Genomic DNA, 25,648 nt, shown 5'->3' with positions numbered 1-25,648 from the left:
GATCCAGCAAGCAATTCCACAAAGAAGCAAATGAAATAGATGGGCTGACGAATAAAATGACAGATTAATAGACAAATTAACCAACAGGAGTGGGTGAGACTGGTTTGCGCTGCATGGTTATGGTAATATGTGGCAGGACAATCGGTGATTGGATGGACGAATGGGCAGACCAGACAGCTGGACAGATTGACATGCAGCTAAACTGATGGAAGAGCATACACGCACACGTAGGGATAAATCGATGAGTTTCTGGACTGATAGAACGAATTGCCCTCAACAGGTATTTATAGTTCGAAAGTTTGATAAATAAATTCATGAGAAGAGGAAATGGAGGACGTAAGGACAGGTGGGTGAACTGATGGTTGTGTAAACACATAATGAACCTGTGTGTTCATGGCAAGAAAAGAGGTGAAAGATGTTCTTATAGGCGAGAGGATTAACGATTGGGCTGGGGCTCTGGTGGATGCAGAGATAAACCACTGGGTATGGGAAACACTGAGGAATAGATGAGGCCTCAAAGGCCGGACAATAACCGACTGGTTACGGGGGTGGATTGAAAAGTAAAAGGATGCTGGGTGAATGAGTTATTGGGGACATTAGTAGAGTAAGGAGTGAATATACGGTTTAAGGAGAAAGTAACCCAAGTGCGACTAGCTGAACGGTGTTGGGCGCCCTCCCTCCTGGAGCTGCAAAACAAACATGCTGATAGAGGGGCCATAAATTCCTGTCATTTATTGCTGCCCGCAGACACTCATGGGCCCTCGGCTCCTCATTGGCAGGTGGACCGCACGCCCCACTGACAGCCCCTCCCCATTGGCTGTCACCCTCCCCCGGTTGTGATACGGTCCACTCACAATGTCTGAAGGCATCCCGTCCCTACCGAGCCGCCTGCAACCCCCCGCGCGCGCGCCGTTACCTCTCTCGAGCCCGCGAGCTCCTTGCGCCCCTGCAGCGCCCCCGGGAGACCCCGCAGCGCCGCCTCCACCACTCCGCGCCGGAGGCTGTGGCCGGGACCGCTCCTCTGTCTTGTTGTGTCTGCCTCTGGCCAGCATGCGCGTCATTTCCGGTCTACAATGCGTCTATTTCCGGGTCACGTGACACACCCGAACGGATTTTTTTTTTGTGTGGTGTCAGATGGGTCTTTATTCAAAGTACACGGCGCAAATCCATTAAATAGCACCAATTGTAGACTTAGCGGCTTGTCGCCTTCCCACAAGTGCCAATGCACAAGACTAAGTAGCGCCTGCAAACACTCGCTCCCCAACAGCCGAGAACTCCATGTCCGTCCCGTTCCCTACAGTGCCGGCAATGCCGGACCAGACACGGGGGCGTTCCCGGCGTCCTGTGACGTCGCCAAAAGCCAAAGAATGTCGGGAACGCCCCCGTGTCTGGTCCGGCATTGACGGACAGGCCCCTCGTCCAATGGCAAGGCTCCGTTTACGGAGCCAGCCAATCAATGACGAGGGCCAAACAAAGCCACACTACAGTTCTCATCAGGTTTTCGCCTGCGCCGAAAAGATGCGCAGAGCGCATCTTTGGCGAGGCGAAACCTAAAAAAGGGGGATTACCGGACGATTCGAATTTGGAATTACGCTGGTAAATCTAATTCCTCAGTGGACCCTGTGTGCACAACTTGCAAATGGATGGATGTTAGTATCCCCAGAGTTACCATGCAGTGCCCCATATCAGCAACACTGGAGAGCGGTGAAAATCCAGTCCATTTATTGGTCCACGCATAGTAATTGCTCAAGATCACAAGAAGAATCATCAGGCTGTTTCACCTTGTACTGTAGCGAGTCTGCTCTGAACGGGAGGGCTTACACAAGAGCCGGCTTACAAAGACGACTTTACTTGGAAATTGCTGCAGGAATGTAGTGTGGACACAAAAACTTCGCCTGTTACCACATGTGGAGCTGGCAGTCCTCCCCAAATGCCTTTGCCCAACCCAACGTGTGTCGAAGCATCAGACATTCTTGTTATGGCAACAATGTCGGCGCTGCCAGCTGCAGGGTCAAGAGACACTTTGTTAGTTCGGGCGGCCGAGGGCCAGATTTGATAACACGGCACGATTCACTGTTCCAGTTTCCTACGGATTCCACGTATGGACAAAAGGCTGGCGCACGGCGTTCAGGGAGGAAATGTATCCTAATGGGCGAACGCAAAGACAATGCACGCACTGCCCTCCCAGTCAAAACGCCTCTGGTCTGCGATTATAATTAAAAATTGTTCTGTAGTTACATTCACATAGCGCTATCACTGACGAGGCGCTGGATAGTTTGAAAACAAGGAGAACGCGCGCTACTCCGTGGGATACTTATACATTAAAGACTCAGTCGGGTACATGGAGTTTCAATTTGTCACACGCCTGTTGTATGTAAGCAGTCTGCCAAGCAATATACCCCGCAATCACAATAAACTGGGCACGAAGTGTCCCGCAATCTGCCCTGAGGCAATGAGATGCCTTACGAACAGGGCCCGCATGTTAACCCGTACCTGTAATCAATTATCACCGATTCATATACTTTCATGCTGTAGTGCCCGTCCCATTCTCACACTGCAGGGCACGCGCAGACTGTGGTATATGAGAGGAAAGATGTACGGCCTTGTGGTTAGAGCTCCCGCCTATGAAACTCGAAAACCAAGTTCGAATCCCGGCCTCTGCTCAGCATTTTGTGATCTTGTGAAAGCCCCTGAAACCTTTCCGCCTAAAAACGTGGAACTATTTCGGCGCTGCCCTCAGGTTCGTGCTATATAACAGCGTAGAATCAATAAGGTGGTTAGAATGACCACGTGCCTCATTTACGAAGCGAAAGGCTTTGGAAGTTGTCCTAGTTCATTTCCACTGAACCCCAAGAGTGCGGATTTTAAGTTGGTCCGACAGAGCAGATCACAAGAAGAATCATCAGGCTGTTTCACCTTGTACTGTAGCGAGTCTGCTCTGAACGGGAGGGCTTACACAAGAGCCGGCTTACAAAGACGACTTTACTTGGAAATTGCTGCAGGAATGTAGTGTGGACACAAAAACTTCGCCTGTTACCACATGTGGAGCTGGCAGTCCTCCCCAAATGCCTTTGCCCAACCCAACGTGTGTCGAAGCATCAGACATTCTTGTTATGGCAACAATGTCGGCGCTGCCAGCTGCAGGGTCAAGAGACACTTTGTTAGTTCGGGCGGCCGAGGGCCAGATTTGATAACACGGCACGATTCACTGTTCCAGTTTCCTACGGATTCCACGTATGGACAAAAGGCTGGCGCACGGCGTTCAGGGAGGAAATGTATCCTAATGGGCGAACGCAAAGACAATGCACGCACTGCCCTCCCAGTCAAAACGCCTCTGGTCTGCGATTATAATTAAAAATTGTTCTGTAGTTACATTCACATAGCGCTATCACTGACGAGGCGCTGGATAGTTTGAAAACAAGGAGAACGCGCGCTACTCCGTGGGATACTTATACATTAAAGACTCAGTCGGGTACATGGAGTTTCAATTTGTCACACGCCTGTTGTATGTAAGCAGTCTGCCAAGCAATATACCCCGCAATCACAATAAACTGGGCACGAAGTGTCCCGCAATCTGCCCTGAGGCAATGAGATGCCTTACGAACAGGGCCCGCATGTTAACCCGTACCTGTAATCAATTATCACCGATTCATATACTTTCATGCTGTAGTGCCCGTCCCATTCTCACACTGCAGGGCACGCGCAGACTGTGGTATATGAGAGGAAAGATGTACGGCCTTGTGGTTAGAGCTCCCGCCTATGAAACTCGAAAACCAAGTTCGAATCCCGGCCTCTGCTCAGCATTTTGTGATCTTGTGAAAGCCCCTGAAACCTTTCCGCCTAAAAACGTGGAACTATTTCGGCGCTGCCCTCAGGTTCGTGCTATATAACAGCGTAGAATCAATAAGGTGGTTAGAATGACCACGTGCCTCATTTACGAAGCGAAAGGCTTTGGAAGTTGTCCTAGTTCATTTCCACTGAACCCCAAGAGTGCGGATTTTAAGTTGGTCCGACAGAGCACACACCTATAAGGATTTAAACACATGTGCATCTAAATGGAGATTGGGAACTTGAACTTTCAGATGGCTTTATGGCTCAGCCACCAGTCTTCGTCGAGACGAGGCCTAAACGCCAGAGGTTCTGACTGGAGAACTGGAGAAGTTGGGGAACCAGGTTCGAGTCCTGGCTTCGACTCCTCGCGAGCTAGCTAATTAATGTCTCCCTCTAGCCTAAACACAAAAAATACATAACTTGCATACAGTGAACTGTTGCTCGTGTAAATCGCTCTAATGCCCTAGACCTAAATGCGTTCAATACAAGATTGCAAAAAAACAAACCCATAAATCACCTTTCAAACCAGGAGGCCGGGTTCTAATCGGGTGTTGCGTCTCCAAAAGTGCGTGATCCTGGATACATCAGCGGGTCTCATGTCCTTGAGCCGAACGCCCCTAATCTAACATTTTACTTTCGCAGAAAGAAGCAAATGCATCTCTAAGGCCGTTTAGAACGAACTTTTCGTTTGAATGTAACAATGTGCCTGGCCGTTTGTGGGGAAACTAACACGCTACGTAAGGTTATGCACACGTGCATAAATCGAGCACACGGCTTTTGCTGCTCGTGTAAAGCAGCAAATCACGAAAACTGAACTGAGACCTACAGTGCCGGCAATGCCGGACCAGACACGGGGGCGTTCCCGGCGTCCCGTGACGTCGGCAAAAGCCAAAGAATGTCGGGAACGCCCCCGTGTCTGGTCCGGCATTGACGGACAGGCCCCTCGTCCAATGGCAAGGCTCCGTTTACGGAGCCAGCCAATCAATGACGAGGGCCGAACCAAGCCACACTACAGTTCTCATCAGGTTTTCGCCTGCGCCGAAAAGATGCGCAGAGCGCATCTTTGGCGAGGCGAAACCTAAAAAGGGCATCGATGCAAGTTGCAACTGTTTAGGTATTCAGGCAGAGTTGCTACTAAAACAGGTGTAACATTCTCCTTATCAGAAGAGTCAGACATAAGTGAGTGGTACTTACAAATAAAACGCACCGCCTTTCTTTGTGAGAAAACTGCAGCTTTAGGATTTAGAAATATGCAATATTTTTACATTAACTTCTGAAATCGTTTTTAAAAAGTGCAGATTTTGCAGGCACTTTTGTAAAAATCGTAGCATTTTCACAAAAGTGCCGATTTTGCAGAAAAACTGAAAATCCTGGAGGGCCTGGAATGTATAGGTTTAACAGTCCGAGCTTTAAGATTGATCGTAGCGACCAGACCAGGATTAGGCAGTAAAGTCAATCAATCAATCAATCATCGTATTTATATAGCGCACTACTTACCCAGGGGGTCTCAAGGCGCTGGGGGGGGGGGTCCGCTACTGCTCGAACAACCAGGTCTTGAGTTGCTTCCTGAAGGCGAGGTGGTCCTGGGTCAGGTGGAGGTGGGTGGGGAGGGAGTTCCATGTCTTGGCGGCGAGGTAGGAGAAGGATCGTCCCCCTGTGGTGGCTCTGCAGATGCGGGGGACGGCGGAGAGGGCGTGGCTGGTCGAACGGAGCTGGCGTTTGGGAGCGTAGAAGTTGAGGCGGCTGTTGAGGTATCCTGGGCCTTGGCTGTGTAGGGCTTTGTGTGCGTGGGTGAGGAGACGGAAGGTGATTCTCTTGTTGACCGGGAGCCAATGCAGATCTCTCAGGTGTCCGGAGATGTGGCTGCGACGGGGGATGTCCAGGATGAGTTGTGCTGAGGCGTTCTGGATCCGCTGGAGTCTCTTCTGGAGTTTGGCGGTGGTTCAGGCGTAGAGGGTGTTGCCGTAGTCCAGACGGCTGGTGACGAGGGCCTGGGTGACCGTCTTCCTGGTCTCGGTGGGGATCCACCGGAAGATCTTACGTAGCATGCGCAGGGTATTGAAGCATGACGAGGAGACGGTGTTGACTTGTCTGGTCATGGAGAGGGAGGAGTCCAGGATGAAGCCCAGGTTGCGTGCGTGGTCTGTTGGTTTGGGTGCGCTGCCTAGGGCGGGGGGCCACCAGGAGTCGTCCCAGGCGGAGGGTGAGGATCCCAGGATGAGGACTTCCGTCTTGTCCGAGTTCAGTTTCAGGCGGCTGTTCTTCATCCATTCGGCTACCTCTTTCATCCCTTCGTGAAGGTTGGCTCTGGCGGTGGCGGGGTCGTTGGTAAGGGAGAGGATCAGCTGGGTGTCGTCGGCGTAGGAGATGATGTTGAGGTTGTGCTGGCGTGCGATGTCTGCGAGGGGGCTCATGTAGATGTTGAAGAGGGTTGGACTGAGTGAGGAGCCTTGAGGGACGCCGCAGATGACTTCGGTGGCTTCAGATCTTAACGGGGGGAGGCGGACTCTCTGTGTTCTTCCGGCGAGGAAGGAGATGATCCACTCCAGTTCCTTCTCCTGGACTCCGACGTTGCTGAGGCATTGTGCTAGGGTGCGATGGCAAACAGTGTCGAAGGCCGCAGAGAGGTCGAGGAGGATGAGGGCTGCTGTTTCTCCGTTGTCGAGCAGCGCTCGGATGTCATCTGTGACTGCGATCAGGGCGGTCTCGGTGCTGTGGTTGGCCCGGAAGCCAGACTGTGAGGGGTCGAGGGATCCGTTCTTCTCGAGGAAGGCGGCCAGCTGCTTGTTGACGGTCTTCTCGATGACTTTTGCAGGAAATGGGAGCAGCGAGATGGGGCGGTAGTTCTTGAGGTCGGTGGGGTCAGCCGATGGCTTCTTGAGTAGAGCGCCGAGTTCGGCGTGCTTCCAGCTCTCCGGGAAGGTAGCGGTGTCGAAGGAGGTGTTGATGATGTCCCGCAGGTGGGGTGCGATGATAGCATCGGCCTTGTTGAAGACGTGGTGGGGGCAAGGGTCGGTCGGAGATCCGGAGTGGATGGAGTTCATTGTGCGGATGGTGTCTTCGGTGCTGATCGGAGTCCAGGCGCGGAGGGTGGTGGTGGGGGGCGGTGGTTCGGTCGTGGTGCTCGTCGGTTGAGTGCTGAAGCTGTTGTGTATGTCCGCGATCTTGTTGTGGAAGTAGGAGGCGAGGGAGTTGCAGAGGTCTTGCGAAGGGGTGATGTCGTTGTTTCCGGCGTTGGGGTTGGAGAGCTCTTTGACGATGTTGAAGAGTTCTTTGCTGTTGTGTGCGTTGTTGTCCAGTCGTTCCTGGAATGCAGTTTTCTTGGTGGCGCGGATGAGTGGGTGGTGTTTCCGGGTGGCGAGCTTAAGGGCAGTCATGTTGTCCGGTGTTGGTTCTCTGCGCCAGGTTCTCTCGAGGGCTCGGCAGTTCTTCTTGGAGCTCTTGAGTTCGTCGGTGAACCATGGGGCTTTCTTACTGCCGGGTCTGCTGGGCGCGGTCCTCAGAGGGGCGAGCTCGTCTGCGCAGTCGTTGATCCACTTCGTGAGGTTGGTGGCCGCCTGGCTGGGGTTCGTTGTGCTGGTGGGAGGGTTCGTGCTCAGGGAGGACGTGAGCTGGTCGGCTGTGATCTTGTTCCAGTTCCTGCGTGCCGCCTGTTGCTGGTGGTGGTGGATCGTGGTCCTTGCGAAGCTGAAGTGGACGCAGCTGTGGTCCGTCCAGTGGAGTCCGGTGGCGTGGCTGAAGGCGATGTCCTTGCTGGATGAGAAGACTGGGTCGAGTGTGTGTCCGGCGTAGTGGGTGAGGGTGGTCACCAGTTGCTTGAGTCCCAGGTTGGCGAGGTTGTCCAGCAGGGTGGTGGTGTTGCGGTCGTTGTTGTTCTCCAGGTGGAAGTTAAGATCCCCGAGGAGGATGTAGTCCGCGGAGCAGAGGGCGTGCGGGCTGATGAAGTCGGCGATGTCTTCGCTGAATTGTGTGCGTTGTCCAGGGGGTCTGTAGATGAGGGTGCCTCTGAGGGTGGTCTTGGGGTTGATGTGGACTTGGAAGTGCAGGTGCTCGGCGGTAGAGAGGGTGTCATCGGTGTTGGTCGTGATGCGGATGGTGTTCCTGTGGATGATGGCGATGCCTCCCCCGGTGTGATTGATGCGGTCCCTACGGATGATCTTGTAGCCGTCTGGGATGGCGATGGCGATGTCAGGCGCGGAGGAGGCGTTCATCCAGGTTTCTGTGAAGAAGGCGACGTCTGGGGCTGTGGTGTCGAGCAGGTTCCAGATCTCGATGGCGTGCCTGTGGACGGAGCGGGTGTTCAGCAGGATGCATCTCAGGTGGCTGCTGCTGTTGCTCGTCGAGGTCTTGGGTACTGCTGGAGTGGTGCAGGTCCGGATGCAGGTGAACTTGCAGGCGTTGCAGCAGAAGGGTCCGTGGGTGCGTCTCGGGGTGGCTCGGTAGCAGCCCGGGACTCGGCCGGCGTTGAGTGCGTTGAGGGTGGCGGTGTCGTATGTCCGGCGGGTGGGCAGGAGTCTGCGGGGGCCAGGGGTTCCGGCACTGGGCGCGGTCCAGGTGCGGACGGGCGTAGACGGGCTTACCTTTGGCGCGCCTTCGGCGCACAATCGGCGCGCCCCCTGCACGTTCACACGGTCGAAGTGCGAGGGAGGGCGGAGCAGCTGGGAGGCGGGAGCGGGGAGGGCACAGAAAGAAAGGGGGCGTGGTTATCTACGGAGGCGGGAAGCGGGGAGCGGGGCGGGAGGAAACCGGGGAGCGAGAGCAGGGGGACAGGCGATAAAAATACAAGGAAAACAAAAGACAAACACAGCAGCAGCAAAGGGGCACAGAGCAAGGAGAAACGGGGCACAGGAGCCTACAAACACAGTGAACACAGCACAAGACAGCAGGAGACCACGCCGCTCGGTGGCAGGGGGCGTGGTCAGACGGTGGCAGGGTCAGCGAGGCAGGCGGGAGGCGGGAGGCACTCGCAGCAGCTGGTGGCCGTGCGGCGCGGGGGTGTCCTAAACTAGGTCACACTCACCTGCGTCGCACGGTCGCCATATATGGCCAAGTGCGAGGGAGGGCGGAGCAGCTGGGAGGCGGGAGCGGGGAGGGCACAGAAAGAAAGAAAGGGGGCGTGGTTATCTACGGAGGCGAGGAGCGGGGCGGGAGGAAACCGGGGAGCGAGAGCAGGGGGACAGGCGATAAAAATACAAGGAAAACAAAAGACAAACACAGCAGCAGCAAAGGGGCACAGAGCAAGGAGAAAAGGGGCACAGGAGCCTACAAACACAGTGAACACAGCACAAGACCGCAGGAGACCACGCCGCTCGGTGGCAGGGGGCGTGGTCAGACGGCGGCAAGGTCAGCGAGGCAGGCAGGTGGCGGGAGGCGGGAGGCACTCGCAGCAGCTGGTGGCCGTGCGGCGCGGGGGTGTCCTAAACTAGGTCACACCTAGTGAGTAAACTCTTGATCCTAGATGTTGTAATTGAACTGGTTCTACAGCTCCTTTTGGTAAGAAAGCTTGTACTTCTTGTTTGAGACGCTGTTGGTGCTGTAGCAAGAGTTTGTGAATGTGAGGTTGAATATTGGGAGGATTGCTGGTAAGCTCCAGGTAATAACCATGTTGGATAATATCCAAAACCCATTTGTCTGATGTTATTGATTACCAAATGGAAAGAAACTGTTATCTTGCCCAGACAGGTGATAAATGGTAAGGGGGGGGGGGGGGTTGCTAGCAAGTCACTGCTTCTTAGTGGACTGGGAGGTACGTGTTGTGTTGGTGTACCTCCACCTCTCCCTTAAAAAATGGTTCCCCCTATATCCACCCTTGTAGAATCCTTTAGAGGGGGGATGATAGTGTTTGTGTCTTGTATGAAGATGCAGCCGCATCTGTGTTGTTAGTTTTGGGCCTCCTCTGTAAAAGGAGCGACGAAAGGAACTTTGAAAGGAACCTCTGGTAGAAGGAGAATGAAGTGCTCCCATAGACTTTGCTACTGCGGTATCCCAACTCATCTTTTCAAGGGACTGGTCTATTTGAAGTGTTCCTTATCAAAGGGTGAATTAAGAATAGTTTGTAGCACTTCTGGTTTAAAACCAGAAATTTGGAGCCAAGCATGTCTCCTAAGCATAGTGCTAGTGTTGATTCATCTAGCTGGAGTATCTGCAGCATCTAATAAGTTTCCTTCCTGCACTATTTCCTGCTCCCTCTTTCTGTGCTCTTCTGGGAGATATTTCAATAATTCTTCCATCTCATCCCAGTGAGCTCTATCGTATCTGGACAACAGAACTTGCCTATCAGCTATAGGCCAATGGTTGGCTGATTGAGCAGCTACTCTCTTCCCGGATGCATCTATCAGCTTGGATTTTTTATCTGGAGGTGGTGCCTCCCCTGAGGTTTGTGAATTTGCCCTCTTACGGGCATTAGAGACCATTAAGGAATCCAAAGGAAACTGGTCCCTAATACAAAGTGGGTCATATTGGGTCATGGGGATCCACACAAGGTGTAACATTAAGTGCTCTGAGTCTTTAAAAATATTAGTATACTTCATCATACTTTTAGCATAGGCAACATTTGTGTTTTGACTGTGTTTCCTAAGATTTCGGAAAAAAATCTTCTTCCGGGGGTTCTTTTTTGTAAAAGCACTCCGTGGTAATTGGGTGCCCTAGCAATTGTGCCCTGATCTGAGGTATCATAAGGAGGGGAAGGTTTTGCTGGATATGGATCAGGGTCTGTATCTTGAGATGGATCTATATTATAGTCGTCTCATGGATCTGGTGGTGGCCGAGTATAATTGTTGTCATCCTCTTCAATATCAGGATTTGAGTTAGAATTTGTATTTGGTATAATGGGCATTGGCTTAGAAGATGGAGGGGTGTGGGGAATGTGTATTGGGCTGGTAGTTATGTCCTTTTGTTTCTTGAGAGGGATTCTGTATTCAGTGTCTGCCTTCCTTATTGAATGGATTACTGGTTTAGCTGTTATGTGTCCAGTATCAAGATTTATATGAATCTTCTTCTGTTTGGGAACCAGCTTTTCTTTCATTGTTTTCTAAAATCGGCTCCAGGGAGTTTAAGGGAGCGTCTTTTTCAGTGCTTAATTTGAGCCGGGACTTTCCAGTTCTCAGCACCTGCACTTAATTGGTGTCAAGTGCTTGGCACCTAATTGTCAACACCATGGTGGCGCTGCTCATCTAATTTAGAGATGAGCAGAACAACGGTTGTTTGGGACTACAATATACTTTGAAATTGGAAACACCTACCTCCCCAGCTATTCCTTTAGCTTTGGTGACCTGGAATAGTCTGAATTGTCACACTTACATGCAAGAGAGATGGTTAGTAGTTGTTTTGGCAGCGATGACAAGAGCGATGGGTGGGTGGTGCAAGCTGCAGTGGCCTCCTGGTCAGAGCCCTGACACTTAAATATTTTACAAATTAAGCACTGGTGTTTTTGTTTTGGTGCCCAAATGCTCGATGCTGAGCTGGATTTGTCTTTTTCCTCTTTCGATCCGGGATATTTCGGAACCGAAGGGGTATCATCTCAGCTCGGGTTCAAGCTGGAAGGCTTGACTTGCTGTTTCGGTGCGAGTCGAAAGGTGCGGCGTTCGAATCTGAGTCTCAGTGCCTACCATGGCCTGATGGCACTGGTGGCCCGAAAGCCTTTGGTTTACTGGGTATTGGTTTAGTGGATAAAGGGGCTTTGGTACTCACAGAGCCCTGTCCAGCTGGAACGTCGTGGGACTCTAGTTTGATCTCTAACTTGGAATAGGAGTCCTGGAGGGAGAAGGCCTCTTCTTCTTCCTCTGCCATCTCTTCTTGCTCGATATCTTCATTGAAGATATCAGGGGTGTCCTCGATACTCTGCTGCTGCGTGTTTCTTCGGTAAGCCTGACGGTCCCGCAGAGTCTTTTTGGATTGGAACGACCAACACAGGTCGATGTCTTCCTCTTTATGTTCTGGGCAGAGCAGACCTTATGCTGGTCGGTGCACCGATATTTGGAATGGCATCGATGGCAGAACTGAAACGCGTCCCGAAGGCCGTGGTTAGAGTTTTTTGTTTAGATAGTTAGAGTTTTGATTTGATTTGATTTATCCACTTATAAAGTGCGCGATTGCCCGAAGGCGTCCTGGCGCTAAGACAGATAGCAAAGCCTCAAAGATGGCACAAGTCCCCTAACAGTCAGCCATGAAAAGCCAAATTTTCACTGCCTTTCTAAACATGGCCAGTGATGGACTTTTTTTTATGCTAAGTGGCAGCCGGTTCCATGCCCGAGCTGTATGTACCAGGAAACTTCTCCCTCCCCAATTGGTTCATCTGAATTTCGGGATACTAATTAATTTCAAATGCCTTGATCTAAGCATCCTGACTGGATCATACAATTTCAAGTTAGTTCGCAGAAACTGTGAGCCTGAGCCCTGAACAGCCTTGTATGCCAGGCAAAGTGATTTGAAACATACTCTTTTTTACCACTGGAAGCCAATGCAAGAGTTTTAATTTAGATGTAATTGACTCATATTTGGGGATACCAAGCACTAACCTCGCAGCTGCATTCTGCAGGCGTTGCAATTTGTATAGAATTTGTTTTCTGGCCCCAGCGTATAAAGCATTTCCATAATCTAACCTAGACAATGCCAATGCAGTCACCACTGTTTTTTCGGGTATCATCTGGTATGTATGGCAGTAGTTTCTTTATCATCTTTAAGATAAACCAAACTGAGGATACAAGTTTGCTTGCTGGAGCATCAAAAGAAAGCTTGATGTCCAGGGTCATTCCCAGATTCCTTACTTTGTCTACCGGGTCCGGGCAACTCCTCAGATTGTCCGGCCACCAGGCTGGAGACCAAATATCAGCATTTCCTCCCAGCACCAGCACTTCACTCTTGTCCCTGTTCAACTTCAAACAGTTGTCCGTCATCCACTGACTGACCTGTGACATACAATGTTTGAATTTGGCTGCTGTCTCATTCACCTCCTTACTGATAGACACCACTATCTGGGTGTCGTCAGCATAAGACACTGGGGTAAAGCCACATTCCCTTATGATTTTTGCCAGAGGTGCTACATATAGATTAACAAGCATTTGCAATGCAATAGGTCTCGCATTTACTCGAATTTGAGCTATTGGCATTGTAAATGACAATGCCTTTTATTTACGTTTTGCATTTAAAAATATAAATAAAAGGCATTGTCATTTAAAATACTATTAGCTTAAACTCTCGCAAATGTGAGACCTATTGCATTGCAAATGCTTGTTATGACATGGGCTGGGCAAGATGAGAATAGCTCGCTCCTTCTCCGAGACTCCCTAAAGAGGAACTGAGGCAAGTGCAGGTTCCATCTGTGCCACTCCCACCACGTGGCACCCAGGCAGCCTGAAATACTTGTCATTAATACTGTTTCGCGAGCGAGTAAACATGTATAAAGCACCAACACAAACTGTCGCCTATACCCACATCCAGATTCAAAATGCATGTCAAAACTGTGTGATCATCAGCAAGTGATTTTATTTTTTTGCCCCGTGTTCGCTTACCTGTCAAATCTTAGCGTCCTTACTGGTATTGTAATATATATATTCTTTAATACTGGTGGCAAACCTGTATTAATAAGCATTCCTAGGTAAGGGGCTAAGGAAACAAGATCACAAAGTAACATTAACCAACAGTGATTGAAAGGTGATCCTACGCATCCTACCCCACAGACTAGCATGTGACTATGTGAACTGCTTGTGAATGGATTCATTTATTTGTACAGCACGGGTGGAAACTGATTCTAATCGAGGTGTTTCTTACTGACTGCAAGTGACTTGTGCACCAAACACGTACAATTCATGACGTATTTTGGGAAAAACGATAATTCTAGACTCCCAACAAACGAGAGAAATAAAACTGCAACTTTTATGAGGAGAAAGCCATGATAACAATCAGACCACCCCCGAGCTAGTAATGCGTCTGAAGCTGCACAAAACACCCTCTTTACACATTAACATGGATACACTGAAAGCTCGTAATCTGACAACACGGAAAGATTTCCCCTGTGCGACAGCGACAGCAGAATGATATACATCATCACCCTGTCTGGAAACATCAGAATGCCCACGGCTGACCACAGCAGAGCCAATGCAAACAGACTGGTGGGCTGGTGTTGGAATACGACAACCCGTCCCAAAATGCATAACAAAGACAGGGGTCTGGCTGAGGGAAACTTGGGGAGCTCTTAAAATGTGGGCAAGTGACACAAATTAGGATAGTCATCTCGGTTTGGAAGGCTCGCTAAATTGGAAATACATACAAAATAAGAAAGTGAAAGGTAGGTAGCGAAAGGATACTAAAAATCGGTAGCAGCAGAGATGGGACAAGCAGGACAATGATTACTTGGTCTTGGAAGCAAACTTCATCAGCAGGGTCTTCTTTTTGGAATTCAAGACTGGGAAAAGATGCAGGCATCTGCGACTACAGGAGGTGGCGCCCACCACTCGCAGTGCTGCATGAGACCAGCTCATCGCCATTCTACTCCTACTGTGCGAGTCTGTCGTGCTGCTCGTGCAGTGCTGGGTCAAGGATTGACATTGAAGAAGGACTGAAGAAAAGCTCACTGTTACCGAGCCAATCACTAGAACCACGATGATAACAACAAAAGAGGGACGAGCCGAAGGAGTAGCTACAGTATCAAACAGTTCCGCTTTCAGGGCAACAAGAATGCTTTAGGGAATGCGAGTTGATTAAAGCTTTGAAAAAATGAGACCGAATTTGAAGTTGGTGATATTCCACAAACTTTCCTCACAACAAGTGACGTGGAATTGTATTTTCTAATCGAAATTATAGACAACAGCTAACTTTTTATATACATATATCTATGCAAACATGCTTAATATTATAGGATAGAGCATAATACTGTAGGCCCATAGTGAAAAAGATACTTGGTAATTTTGCTTAGAATAATTAAATACGACACAGTCTAATATGGCCACCACTGTAACATGCGATCCGCCCATTAATTTTCACCGGCAGGTTCCAATTTTCGGTTCTCTGCTGGCTATATCTGTCATTCAAAGCAAAAGATAAGCTACTGCTCACTAACGAAAGGGTGATTGACTGAATGCAGGTCACGATTTGCCACACGTTTAGTTAGGATAACTTTCCATGCGCGAAGGTGTTTTAATCCCATAAGTCTAATGAGAAGAAGAAACCAGGAAGTCAGGCATCCTTGCCCGTGACATGGGCGGGGCCTGTGACGCGGCCGGAAGAGGCCGGTGTTGCGCGTTGATGCGGGGGCCGGGCTCCCATCATGGAGGGAGAGCCCCGAGGTAGCCTGAAGATCCAGAGAAGTGCCCCGCATGTGGAGAAAAGGAGCTCAGCGAGGCGATTCGACAAAAGAGCACGGTGAGTGGAGGGGGGGGGGATATGTGTGTCTGTGTGTGTGCCCGTGTGAGCCCCGTGAGTGGTGGGGGGGAGGGGGGTGGGTGCGTGTGTGTGCGTGCGCGTGCCTGCCTGTGTGTATGCCTGGGGGGGAGGGGTGGAGTGTGTGCGCGAGGGAATGTGTGTGCGCATGCGTGACTGTTGAGAGAGAATGCGAGGCAGGGGATGTGCACAGCGACGTGTGCGCCCTCGAGGAGGAATCTGAGACAGAGAGGCGCGTGGGCGATCGCTGTCTCACATTCCCCCAGACACGCCAGCAAAAGATGTCTTCGCAGACAAAGCATGCTTCGCATGCTTTTTAGGTCTGCTCGACCTAAAAAGGGTAGGGCTTAGGGCAGACCCCTGGGGTACCCCACAAGGTGAACTAAATGATTTGGACTTTGCCTCTCCCAACTCAACTGAAGGTTCTATTCCGAAGGTATGAGGCAAAGAAAGATATTGCAGAATCATGGACCCTTGCTTCTGCTAGGCGGGCCAGGAGTGTCTCATGGCTGACCGTGTCGAAGGCCGCCGATAGGTCTAATAACACTAAGGCGGCCTTCCTTCCATTGTCTAGCAGCCTCCTGAGTTCTTCAATCGCCGTTATCAGAGCGGTTTCCGTGCCATGTCCCTCCCGGAATCCATTTTGAGAAGAATCTAGCCAGCTACCTTCTGCTAAGTAACGGGATAGCTGTTTGTTTAGTAATTTCTCTAGGATTTTCGCCACAAATGGGATCCTGGCTATGGGTCTGTAGCTACTAGGCTCCTCATTATCCAAATTCGATTTTTTCAGGAGCGGTCTTATTAATACATTTTTCCAAACATCAGGGAAAATCCCAGACGCTATAATTTGTGTGAAGAGTTTCACCAGAAGGGAACTGAGTAGTTCTGGGGAAAGCTGCATTACTTTAGGCGGACAGGGGTCCATTGGACTGCCTGAGCTGGTAGAGTTCACTTCCTTTATAATTAGCTCTAAAGTAGGTGGGGAAAATTGAAACATTGGAGTCTGCAGCAACTCCTCCGCGGCTTTTGTTGGGGCGGAGATAACCAGATCTACATTGTTTGAAAGGTGAGTCTTGAAAGAGTTAAAAACCAAGGAAACCTTATTCACAAAGAATTCACCCAGTAATTGCCTCTGGGCTGATGTTATCGATTTTTGCTAGTTTCTTGACAGTAGAAAAAAGGGATTTGCTAGATCCTTTTGAGTCATTAATTTTTTGCACAAAGTAGTTGCTTTTTTCCGTTATAATCAATTTTTTGTACGTGCCTAAAGCCACTTTATAATCCTCTTTATGCTTGACATCATAGTTTGACCTCCATTTTTTCTCTGCCCTTCTACAAGTCTGTTTCTGAGACTTAAGTGCTTCCGAGAACCAAGGCTGTGATGGAGTTTTCCTTTTGAAGGTCACTTTCCTTCGTGGGACAGCCACCTGCACTGCTGCCTTTATCCAATCATTAAATTGTTCACAGGCTATATTGCTCTCTGGACCAAGGTCGGGATGGGATCCCTGTAGATTGTCTATAAGAACCTAAAAGTTTGTCTTTGCCCAGTCAGGGTATGCAGCCTGCCTAAGCATTTCCACTGGTCTTCCAGTGCTTTCCTTGATTTCTAATGAGAACATAATTACCTTGTGGTCAGACCAGGGGACCAAAAGAGTGTCAATATTACTTAACCACTGACAGGAGGAAAAAATACCATCCAATGAGTGGCCAACACAGTGAGTGTCTACAAAAACCTTTTGTTCCAAGGAGAAATTGGCTAACGCATCCTTAAGAGATGCTACCTTAGGGTCACCATCTTTCTCCAAGTGCAGATTGAAATCACCCATAATGGTGTAATCAGTGCCAGCTAGACTTGATTCTAAAAAAGGACTGAGTGAATCAATCAGTGGGCTCTTTGCACTGGGGGGGCCTATAGATTAGTAGCCCATTGAAAGTGAAATTATTTGTGAGCATAATTTGAAACAAAAGCGTTTCACAGTTCGGATTGCTGTCCTTCTCCAAGCTCTTTACCCTAAAACTGTCCCTGGTTATAATTGCTAACCCCCCCGCGCTTCCTCTCTCTATCCGCTCTATACATAGCAAACCCCTCTGGAATGGCTAAGGCCAAATCAGAGTCTGAAGCTACATCCGCCCATATCTCCGTAATAAATAGTAGATCCAAATCTTGGCTTTCAATAAGTTCAGCCGTATGAGTGTTGTGTTTAACCAACGACCTCACATTTATTAGACCAGCCTTAATAAGTGTAATTTTACAATCCTGGTCCTTGGGTTTGACGTTATGTTCAGTCACCATGTCAATATGTGAAAATGCAAAGTCCTGCATACATACCGGACAGTTTGTAGGCTCTTGATGTGGCATAATAACAGGGCAACCAGCTCTAGGTCTCAATAAATAAAGTTCAGTACTAGAGTATGTATATTTCATCTTGTTTTCTCCAATTTGCACAGGGGTTATGGCCCTGGGCCCGGACGGGCACGCCTTTGGCGCGCCGCTCGCCCGCCCGCTGCGTGGACGGAATGTCCTCATCATTATATTCGGTGTAGAGGAGGGCAGGATGTATCCAGCAGCTGCACCGCAGCCCTTTTCTCCCTCCAATATGGCGGCTGAGAACCCTCTCAAGCGTCAGCAACCTGATCGGCTGCGCTGGGAGCAGGGTAGTAATGCGGCGTGAAGCAAGAGGTATGGGTTACCTTATTTAAAATGTAGCAAAAAACGCTAAATGATTCCCACAACACAATAAAATGCACACTAAAAGGTGAAAGACGCAATCGAAAAACAATACAGACTAGGGTAGAGTGGATTACACACCGAAGAGATACTGATTGATGGTTTTAAATCAGAGCGTTGCAATTCACGTACAAACCCAATGGAGGAAAGAAAACAATCTAATAATGCAGTCGATGCCCATGCGCACTATCACCGAAAAGAGGAGTCACCTTACCGTGTGACTGTAAAAGACTTATTAAAAATAAAAACAACTTGCAAATATCCGGACCCAACACTAGATGGCAGGAGTATGCAAAGCATGTGTAATTCCAGCATACATGCCGCGAACAGGTAGGTTTCAGTGCCACATTGAAGCCAGACCTTGTTTTTTTAAATACAAATCTACTGAAGCACAGAAAAACAAATTAAGAAAAAATGGATGCACAGCACTTGGTACAATATAGTTCTTCCTTTGGAACTGCAAATTAATATTGCCAACTTTGTCCAATATTTATCTGTGTCAGGTGGATACCTTTCACCTAAGGAACATGTCAAACTTTTTCGCACAGGCACACTTTATTCGTCAGGTTATGTCACACAGTGGAATACTCTTCCTACCAGGGCCAGAAATATCTGTAATTTCATTTATGTGCGGACACCAATGCACTTTCTTTTCATCTGTAGTCTTTAATCTGGGCTTTGCAGTGTTTATATAAAACCACTGACATGGAAGTACGGTCTTTATGACCAGAATTGTTGAACTTATTATTGTTACAGGACAACTAACCAAATATGCAGTAGCAGAATATATCTTTCAAAGAAGCACTAAATGCACATAAAATAATCAGTCTGGGAGTCAAACTATTAATATAGTTTCCTCACACATCAAGACGTTGTCTTGCTGATCAGGATTTCGGTTGTTGGTTATTAAATGCAATCATCTTTGATATTTTATTCTGCTCTAAATATGTTTTGCCACTTGTTTTAAAATGCTGAGAGAGAAGGAAAGAAGACAGTGTGTTTTTTCAGTTCACCTAGTGATTTCTCCTCTTATTCACACATGGCAAAGAAGTTTGGGGTTCAGCTAAAACAAATTATGGAACACATTCTCTGGTTCCTTGTGTTTTCCAGCGTTTCAAGTAAACAGATTTAATTTATTTCCAGCTATTTCTGTCCTCTTGAGTCGGTATAGCAGTCTACTCTAAAGTTAGCAGTGCCTGTACCAATCCACGACAAGCACGCTGTAGAATTATGTAGTCTGCAATATTTTGAAGTCAATAATAACCAGTGCAAAGGGTGGTGAGGCAGTGAGACATTCGTGTACATATACTACCTTAAGGGGGTATTCCAAAGGTAGAGAACACCTTTTATTGCAACTTATTTTAAAATTAAAAGGTACACACAAGGTGGTCTACAAAAATGCTGGTCTTTATTAAAAAACAATCCACGAATAAGCGTTAAGATGTCATAATAGATACATTTTTATACATTAAGGCAGATCTTTTAACATGCTGACCCCAGACTCTTTCACAAACACTTATTGACAGGAGTAAGCACTGCTCATTTCTAAAAGAGAAAACAAATATATGTTTGGGTGCTTTTCGGTGGGTTACAGAAACAAGAAAAGCTGAATAAGAGACAATAAAGAACAGGTTTAGTTCGCAGGCATTTCAACACCTCACAGCTCCAGCTTTCCCACGAACAGTACAATACTCCTGGCTGCAAGAAAAGAATAGAAAAAAGCGTGCCTTTCAAGCACTTGTGCTGTAATTAAAAAGGCACTGTAAAAACAGGACACGAGCACTGCATGACTGTGCTATTAATTCAGTGCCAAGACAATAAAGTCTGCATTCGATTTTAGTTGGTTTTATTACATGGATCTACTGCTGCATTAGAATACATAGTGACATCAATTACATGGGTAACTGCCTAGCATTCCAAGGGAAGACCACAAGAACCAAGTTACGACCAGTTTTGCACAGTACAGTTACAATGTGCAAATATGGAGCTTCCACGTTTAAATCTGCACAAATATAATCTGCAACTGGTGAGATCAAGGGTAGATCAGCCACAACTCCTGTAGAAGATGCTCATGACAATGCAGAGTCTGAACACGTTAGACGTTCTGTGTTTTCCCAGCAACCGACATATCGACATCCGACATCTACAGTGCTTTCCGCTTTCCATAGGGTTCTGATATACTTTTCAGTGGATATTAGTTACAAGACCTACTACACGTTTCTGGTCCAAAACAGATTTCCATAGGAAAGAAAGTGATTTCAAAAGCATACTGCACAACGGGCTCCTCTACTTCTTATTTCGAGGCTTTAACTCTTCTGCTGCATTACGTAGGAAAATGTAGTTTTTCTTTTGAGGGTTATAAAATTCATGGCCCTAAAGAAGTAAAATAAGATATCAGTCATCCGTTACATGGAGGAAATATGAGCAAACAAATGTACAATTAATTACAGAAGTCCCAAGAATGACCAATTTGCAGGTTTGGGCTTTGACAGCAGACCTGCAAATCTATGCTGGTTTATAATAAACAAAGAATGGAACACTGAGTCTATTCCCATCAACAATTCGTTCTCTTTGATCAGTCTCAATCAGCCATTGGCTTGAGACAATCACCTCTTGACTCTGCCCAATGAAGATAACAAGCTCACCTAATGTTAGTGGCTGTTGGGGATTATCCTTCCATCTGCCCTCAAGTGCTTGCCCTGAACTGTACAAGGGACTACTTTACAGCTCCGTTGTGTGTGCCGTGCTCTAATTTGCCAATATGCTTGTATTATCACATTCAACCAATACCTACTTTCTTTTTCAAAGGTTGTTGCACAGTGCATCTGTCTTGATAAGCAGGCTAAATACGAAGCCCCCAGGACATGAATAGTGCAACATTCAGCATGGCAAGTACGAGGAAATTCGAAATTCCTCCACTCTGCCAGTGCACATGTGACAACTACATGCAAAATAATATAAATGTATTCTTGCTTGCCAGGGGGACGGGGAAGTCCTGTACCTCAGGTACGAAGAAAGACTGTGGGGCTATAGGAGTGGGCGATAAGGCCAGAGCTTGTGTCTGGTAGGCTTTGTACCCATGAAGGGGCCGATGAGGGGCAACCCCCACCCCAATCAGTGCAAACATCCTATTCGCTCATTGAGGTGCAAAAAGATTATTGCCCCTTCTGGAGTGGTGGCATGGCCCAATGCACTGGTGTACTGCCCCCGTTTGTTTTCTTGCCCCATTTCAGGATCCCTGGAATTTAGAGAGCTTTGTGACCTCCATCCCTCCAAAGGAAGCAAGTAAGGACAAACGCCTCGTCTTCGCCCCTGGAGGGGCAGAAAGGACTTTTTACCCGTTTTGGGGTGGGGGCACGGTCCAATGCTAGGGTAGGACACCACCACCTGTTTTTTGTGTCCCACAGTAAAATTCCTGGTGTCTAATGTGCTTTCTACTGCCGCCATTCCCCCTTCCTTCTGAGGTGGGTATGATGCCTCAATTATTTTGGCACCAATTCAGAATACATGGTGTCTAGAGGGTTTTCACGCCCTACCCACCCCCGGAGAAATTTGTGCCAAACCCCCAAACGGTCCAGGGGAGGGGCATAAACATTTTACTGCTCTTTTCGGGTGGAGGGAAGATGGCTCTATGCTGCGGTGGGAAAGCATTGGATTGATCATAGCCCCCATCCACCCCCACAAAAAAATGAAATACTTGGATTCTAGTAGACTTTTAAACCTGCGGGTGTGGGTGGCAGAAAGACTGCATGCTTCTTGTGGGGTCAGGGATTTGCTTGGAGTCAGGATGAGACACCCCTCAACCCTTTTACTTATTGAGCTTTCCATTTCTTTCAAGTCCCCACAACTAGGCCCCCACCCAAGGGAATAGGCATAAAGCCTTTTTTACAGATTAGTCGGGGAAGCAATGGCCTTTTTCACGAGGCCACGCCCCCCCTTTACAAAAAGTGGAGTAGATTCCTGTTGGGATCTCCCTCAGGGAAAGATACCATTGCAATGAGGATATTCTCCCCTTTCCAAAAACACCTCTACCACTGGGGCGGGGTGGGCCAAAATATGCCCCAGAACACCAATGTAAGCTAAAGTAAAATGAGCTGATCAGCTCATTTCAGTTTCAATTTTACAATAATGGCATCAGTGAGCAATTCGCGCTGATCATGATTAAAGGTAAAACAGCAGCCTTAGGCTTTCCCAGTAGCCTGACCTGAAATGAAAAACAAGCATTTGCAATGTAATAGGTCTTGCATTTGCGAGAGTTTAAGCTCTTGGCATTGTAAATGAAAATGCCTTTCATTTATGTTTTAAAAACCAACACGTATATAAAAGGCATTGCCATTTACAATGCCAATAGCTCAAACTCTCACAACTGCGAGACCTATTGCATTGCAAATGCTTGTTTGCAATGGTTGTGGTGTTGGCTCACCAGAGGGGTCTCATTAATGTGAAGGTTCCCTCACAGGTGCATGAAGGGCACATCGGATTGGCCTCCAGGGCAATCACGAAGTGCCCGAAGGGGTAGTTCGACAGGTCAGTGTGTAGGCCATTGCGTTTTACTATTTGCGGGCCTCTTTGAAGGTCTGGTTTTTACTGTTGATTATCCTGATTTTAAAACAAACACTGTCTGCAGCAAGCACAAATACATGCAGTCTTTCATACTTTGCAAAACACACATACAGCGTGTCTCTACAAGTTCAATCCTACCCAGAATTGAAGACATGTGACACGTTTTTAGCTATTTATTTGACTGATGGGGCCACTTTTATGTTTGTGCCTGGGCCTTTTTTCTATCCCAGTCTGACTCTGATGAAGAACTCGCCTTGACACAGGACATTAACTCTCTCGGGCTCTCTGCATGGGGATGATTGCCCTTTTTTGGGGTAGCCTTTGCAGAAGTTGTTTGTCTCCCCAAGAGGATGGGAATAGGCTTTCCCAGTGAGCCTCTATGTTCTCTGCTGATGTGTGCAAGGTGTATGCATGGAAGTGAGTGGGGTGAAGGTGGTGTCTTCACATGTTCACATCTAGTAGAATTGACTGGGACTCATCTCAACACTAACCTGTCTACGGATACATATCTTTAATTGATGGTAGCAGGATAAAATACGAGATGTCAATATGGCAAGGTGCCAATCCATCCCTCGCATTCCTGCACCTCACAACCACCGACCTCAAGCATAGTACGGGAGGTTATCTTGGTACAAGTCTCTGTTAATACCTCTTTGCAGAGGTATACAGCAGGTACACTCTATGGGAATATGTCCAATAAGGGAAGAGAAGGCTGACGAGAGCAGAGTCTCTGCATGGAATTTCACATTCTCTGTTCGAATGAACTGTCCTAGGAGGCTAGCTATTGTAGGTCTGTGTGCGTAGGCGTTAGTCAGGTAGCTGACAAAAGGGGACCACCTGGGCATAAATCTATTGATCATTTAGCAAGGGTCCCCAAGTACAGGCAGGCTTTACAGCGGGATGCCTCTGTAAGAAGTGCAATGGTCATACTGCAGAATCTCCCAACACCCCAGGGGGTACACTGACGGGTTCATCTTGACACTAACCAGTCTACTGATCTATCAGTGTTAGGAGCCCCAGGTGTGGAAAGTGATGTTCGAAGGTCTGCGTAGGAAGCAGTCCACCTTTGGGTGTGGGGGTGCAAGGGGGCATACCTTTGCGCGAGTCACGATGTGTGTCGCCAGCTTCACTACGGCGAAGTTACCCTTGCGGATGGTCCGCTCCAGCTCATAGTATCCGATCCGGGCTAGATCTGGCCCACGCGGTGGGTGTGCGAGTTGAGCCGCCGCCATATCTGTCAGTGCAGGAGGGGGGGTGGTCAGGTGAAGGGGGTTCCGCGACAGTCACTAGAGCTGCGGTGGCTCGAACAACGGGGGACAGCCAGCACGCTTGCGCAGGCACCGGGGGCAGAGCCGGGAGCACGGGAAGCAGGGGCAGGCCCACGGGAATGACGTCAACACAGACGCTCTGAAAGCCCGAGCAGCAGAGTGGCTCAATTAATAATCTGCGCATGCTTATATGCGCGTAGGGAGCCCACAGGAACATATTTCAGTCAGGCGCAACGTCATCACCTCTTCATGGAAATACGGACAGTGGAGGGGCAAAGCGCGATGGCAGTGGACATAATAAAGACGGTAACAACAAGCCATGAGCGTGCACATCGTACACGTTCACAGCTCACGTCTACAAAAGCGCGTGTTCACAGCCCATGTTTACAAAAGCGCACAGTCGCAGTCATTGTCTCCAATGTGTTTACAAGCTTGTGCACCTCTCCTGCCCCACTTCGCTAAGCTACCCGGCAACAATAAGTCTCGCTTACGCGAGCAGCGCATAGTGCTGCATCGCTGGGCGAGACCTAAAAAGGGAATCCTGCTGGTGACCACTAGAGGCATATTCCTGGTCATTGGCATTCTCTTGTGACCTCCATATCAATAGCGCCGGGCTTGGATCACTAGGCAAGGATGTCATGTCAATAGTGTCCAAAAGGTTAAAAGGCAAAAAGGTCAAGGACATCAGTGTGATAGCACACATTTGGAATGCCTCGGGTATAAGAGAGCTCCAAATGTGAAAACCTGAAGTTGGCACAGTGCTCACAATTCTATGTTACTGAATGTGAAAAAGGGAAGACTATGCACATGAATCAACAGAAAAATGCCTATATGTTAATGGTGATAGAGATGTGGGTAGCTATTCCCTCTAGTTGTGGTAAAAAGTACATTAGCAGTTTATTAATATCCATGTCGATATTTTGAACCGCATATGGTAAAAATAGTGAGGTAATCATCTGAACTGGAGTCAAAAGTCTGTGGACTGGGGGCAGGGAGTTATCGATAGATAACGGTCTATAAGGCAGCTGGCGTAACTTGCAGCGGAATAAGAAGAAAGGGATATAGTCCAAGTAAGGTTGTATGGAAAATACTTCTATTGCAATAAAAATAGTACTACACTCCTGTGGGCGGAAATATCACGGAATACAGGAAAGTGCCCAAAATGCAACATGGAAAAAAAATGTTCAATTATTCTGGGGATGTGGGTAGCTGTGGAATTTTGGCCTTGGGTTAGCTGGCACACAGGGAAATCCACAAACCCAAACATTTCTGAAAACCAAACACTGTAGGAAACCTGGACAGATAGGTGTGTGTGAGGGGGGGATACCACTACAGTTTCTTACACAGAACATCTTGCAAATGTTAACGATCCACAAAAACAGCCAAAGTCCTCTCGTTATCCATGGAGAACAAGCACAATATTCAGGCCTGGGGTTGGCAGGCACCCACGAACCCTACCAAGGCTGGGCACTCTTGAAAAATAGAGACCTGGGGATATCCTGGAATCTCAACACTACATGTCCTTGCATCAAGCCACCCTCTCACCCGCCCCTCCTTATCATGGGCTCAATACTATCTTTTTGCTTATCTAGGTGCCAGAAAACCCACTGGGCACAGGGAAAAGAATAAAATTAAAAAAAACATTCGAGGTGGTGGACTGGAGCGGCCTGGCACCAGATCTGCTCACCACCAGGTCCAAGTTAATCTTTCTGCCCACCTAAGGAGGAGGACTTGGTGGGGATTTCCTTCAGTCGGTCAACCGCAGGAGCAGAAAGCCCACTAGACATCAGTAGATTTTTTTTAAAGGCAATACGGTTTGGATCTGACCTGTGCAAGCATCAGGAATTGCACCCTCCCTCCATACCACCACCAAGCCCAAACA

General features: G+C 48.4%; 1 protein-coding gene across 1 annotated transcript in view; it reads right to left on the bottom strand.

The window, feature by feature from the left end:
* Window positions 1-19,321: 19,321 nt before the first annotated feature.
* RAE1 (ribonucleic acid export 1) overlaps window positions 19,322-25,648 on the bottom strand; it is a 127,494-nt gene continuing 121,167 nt past the window's right edge. Inside the window, exon 12 of the mRNA XM_086932500.1 lies at window positions 19,322-20,308. Coding sequence (XP_086788626.1) covers window positions 20,222-20,308 — 87 coding nt within the window. The 3' untranslated portion in view covers window positions 19,322-20,221. The remainder of the gene's footprint in view (window positions 20,309-25,648) is intronic.

The sequence above is a fragment of the Lissotriton vulgaris genome, chromosome 7 (genome assembly GCF_964263255.1).
Source record: "Lissotriton vulgaris chromosome 7, aLisVul1.2, whole genome shotgun sequence".
NCBI lineage: Eukaryota > Metazoa > Chordata > Amphibia > Caudata > Salamandridae > Lissotriton > Lissotriton vulgaris.
This window is presented reverse-complemented; position numbering and strand designations above follow the sequence as displayed.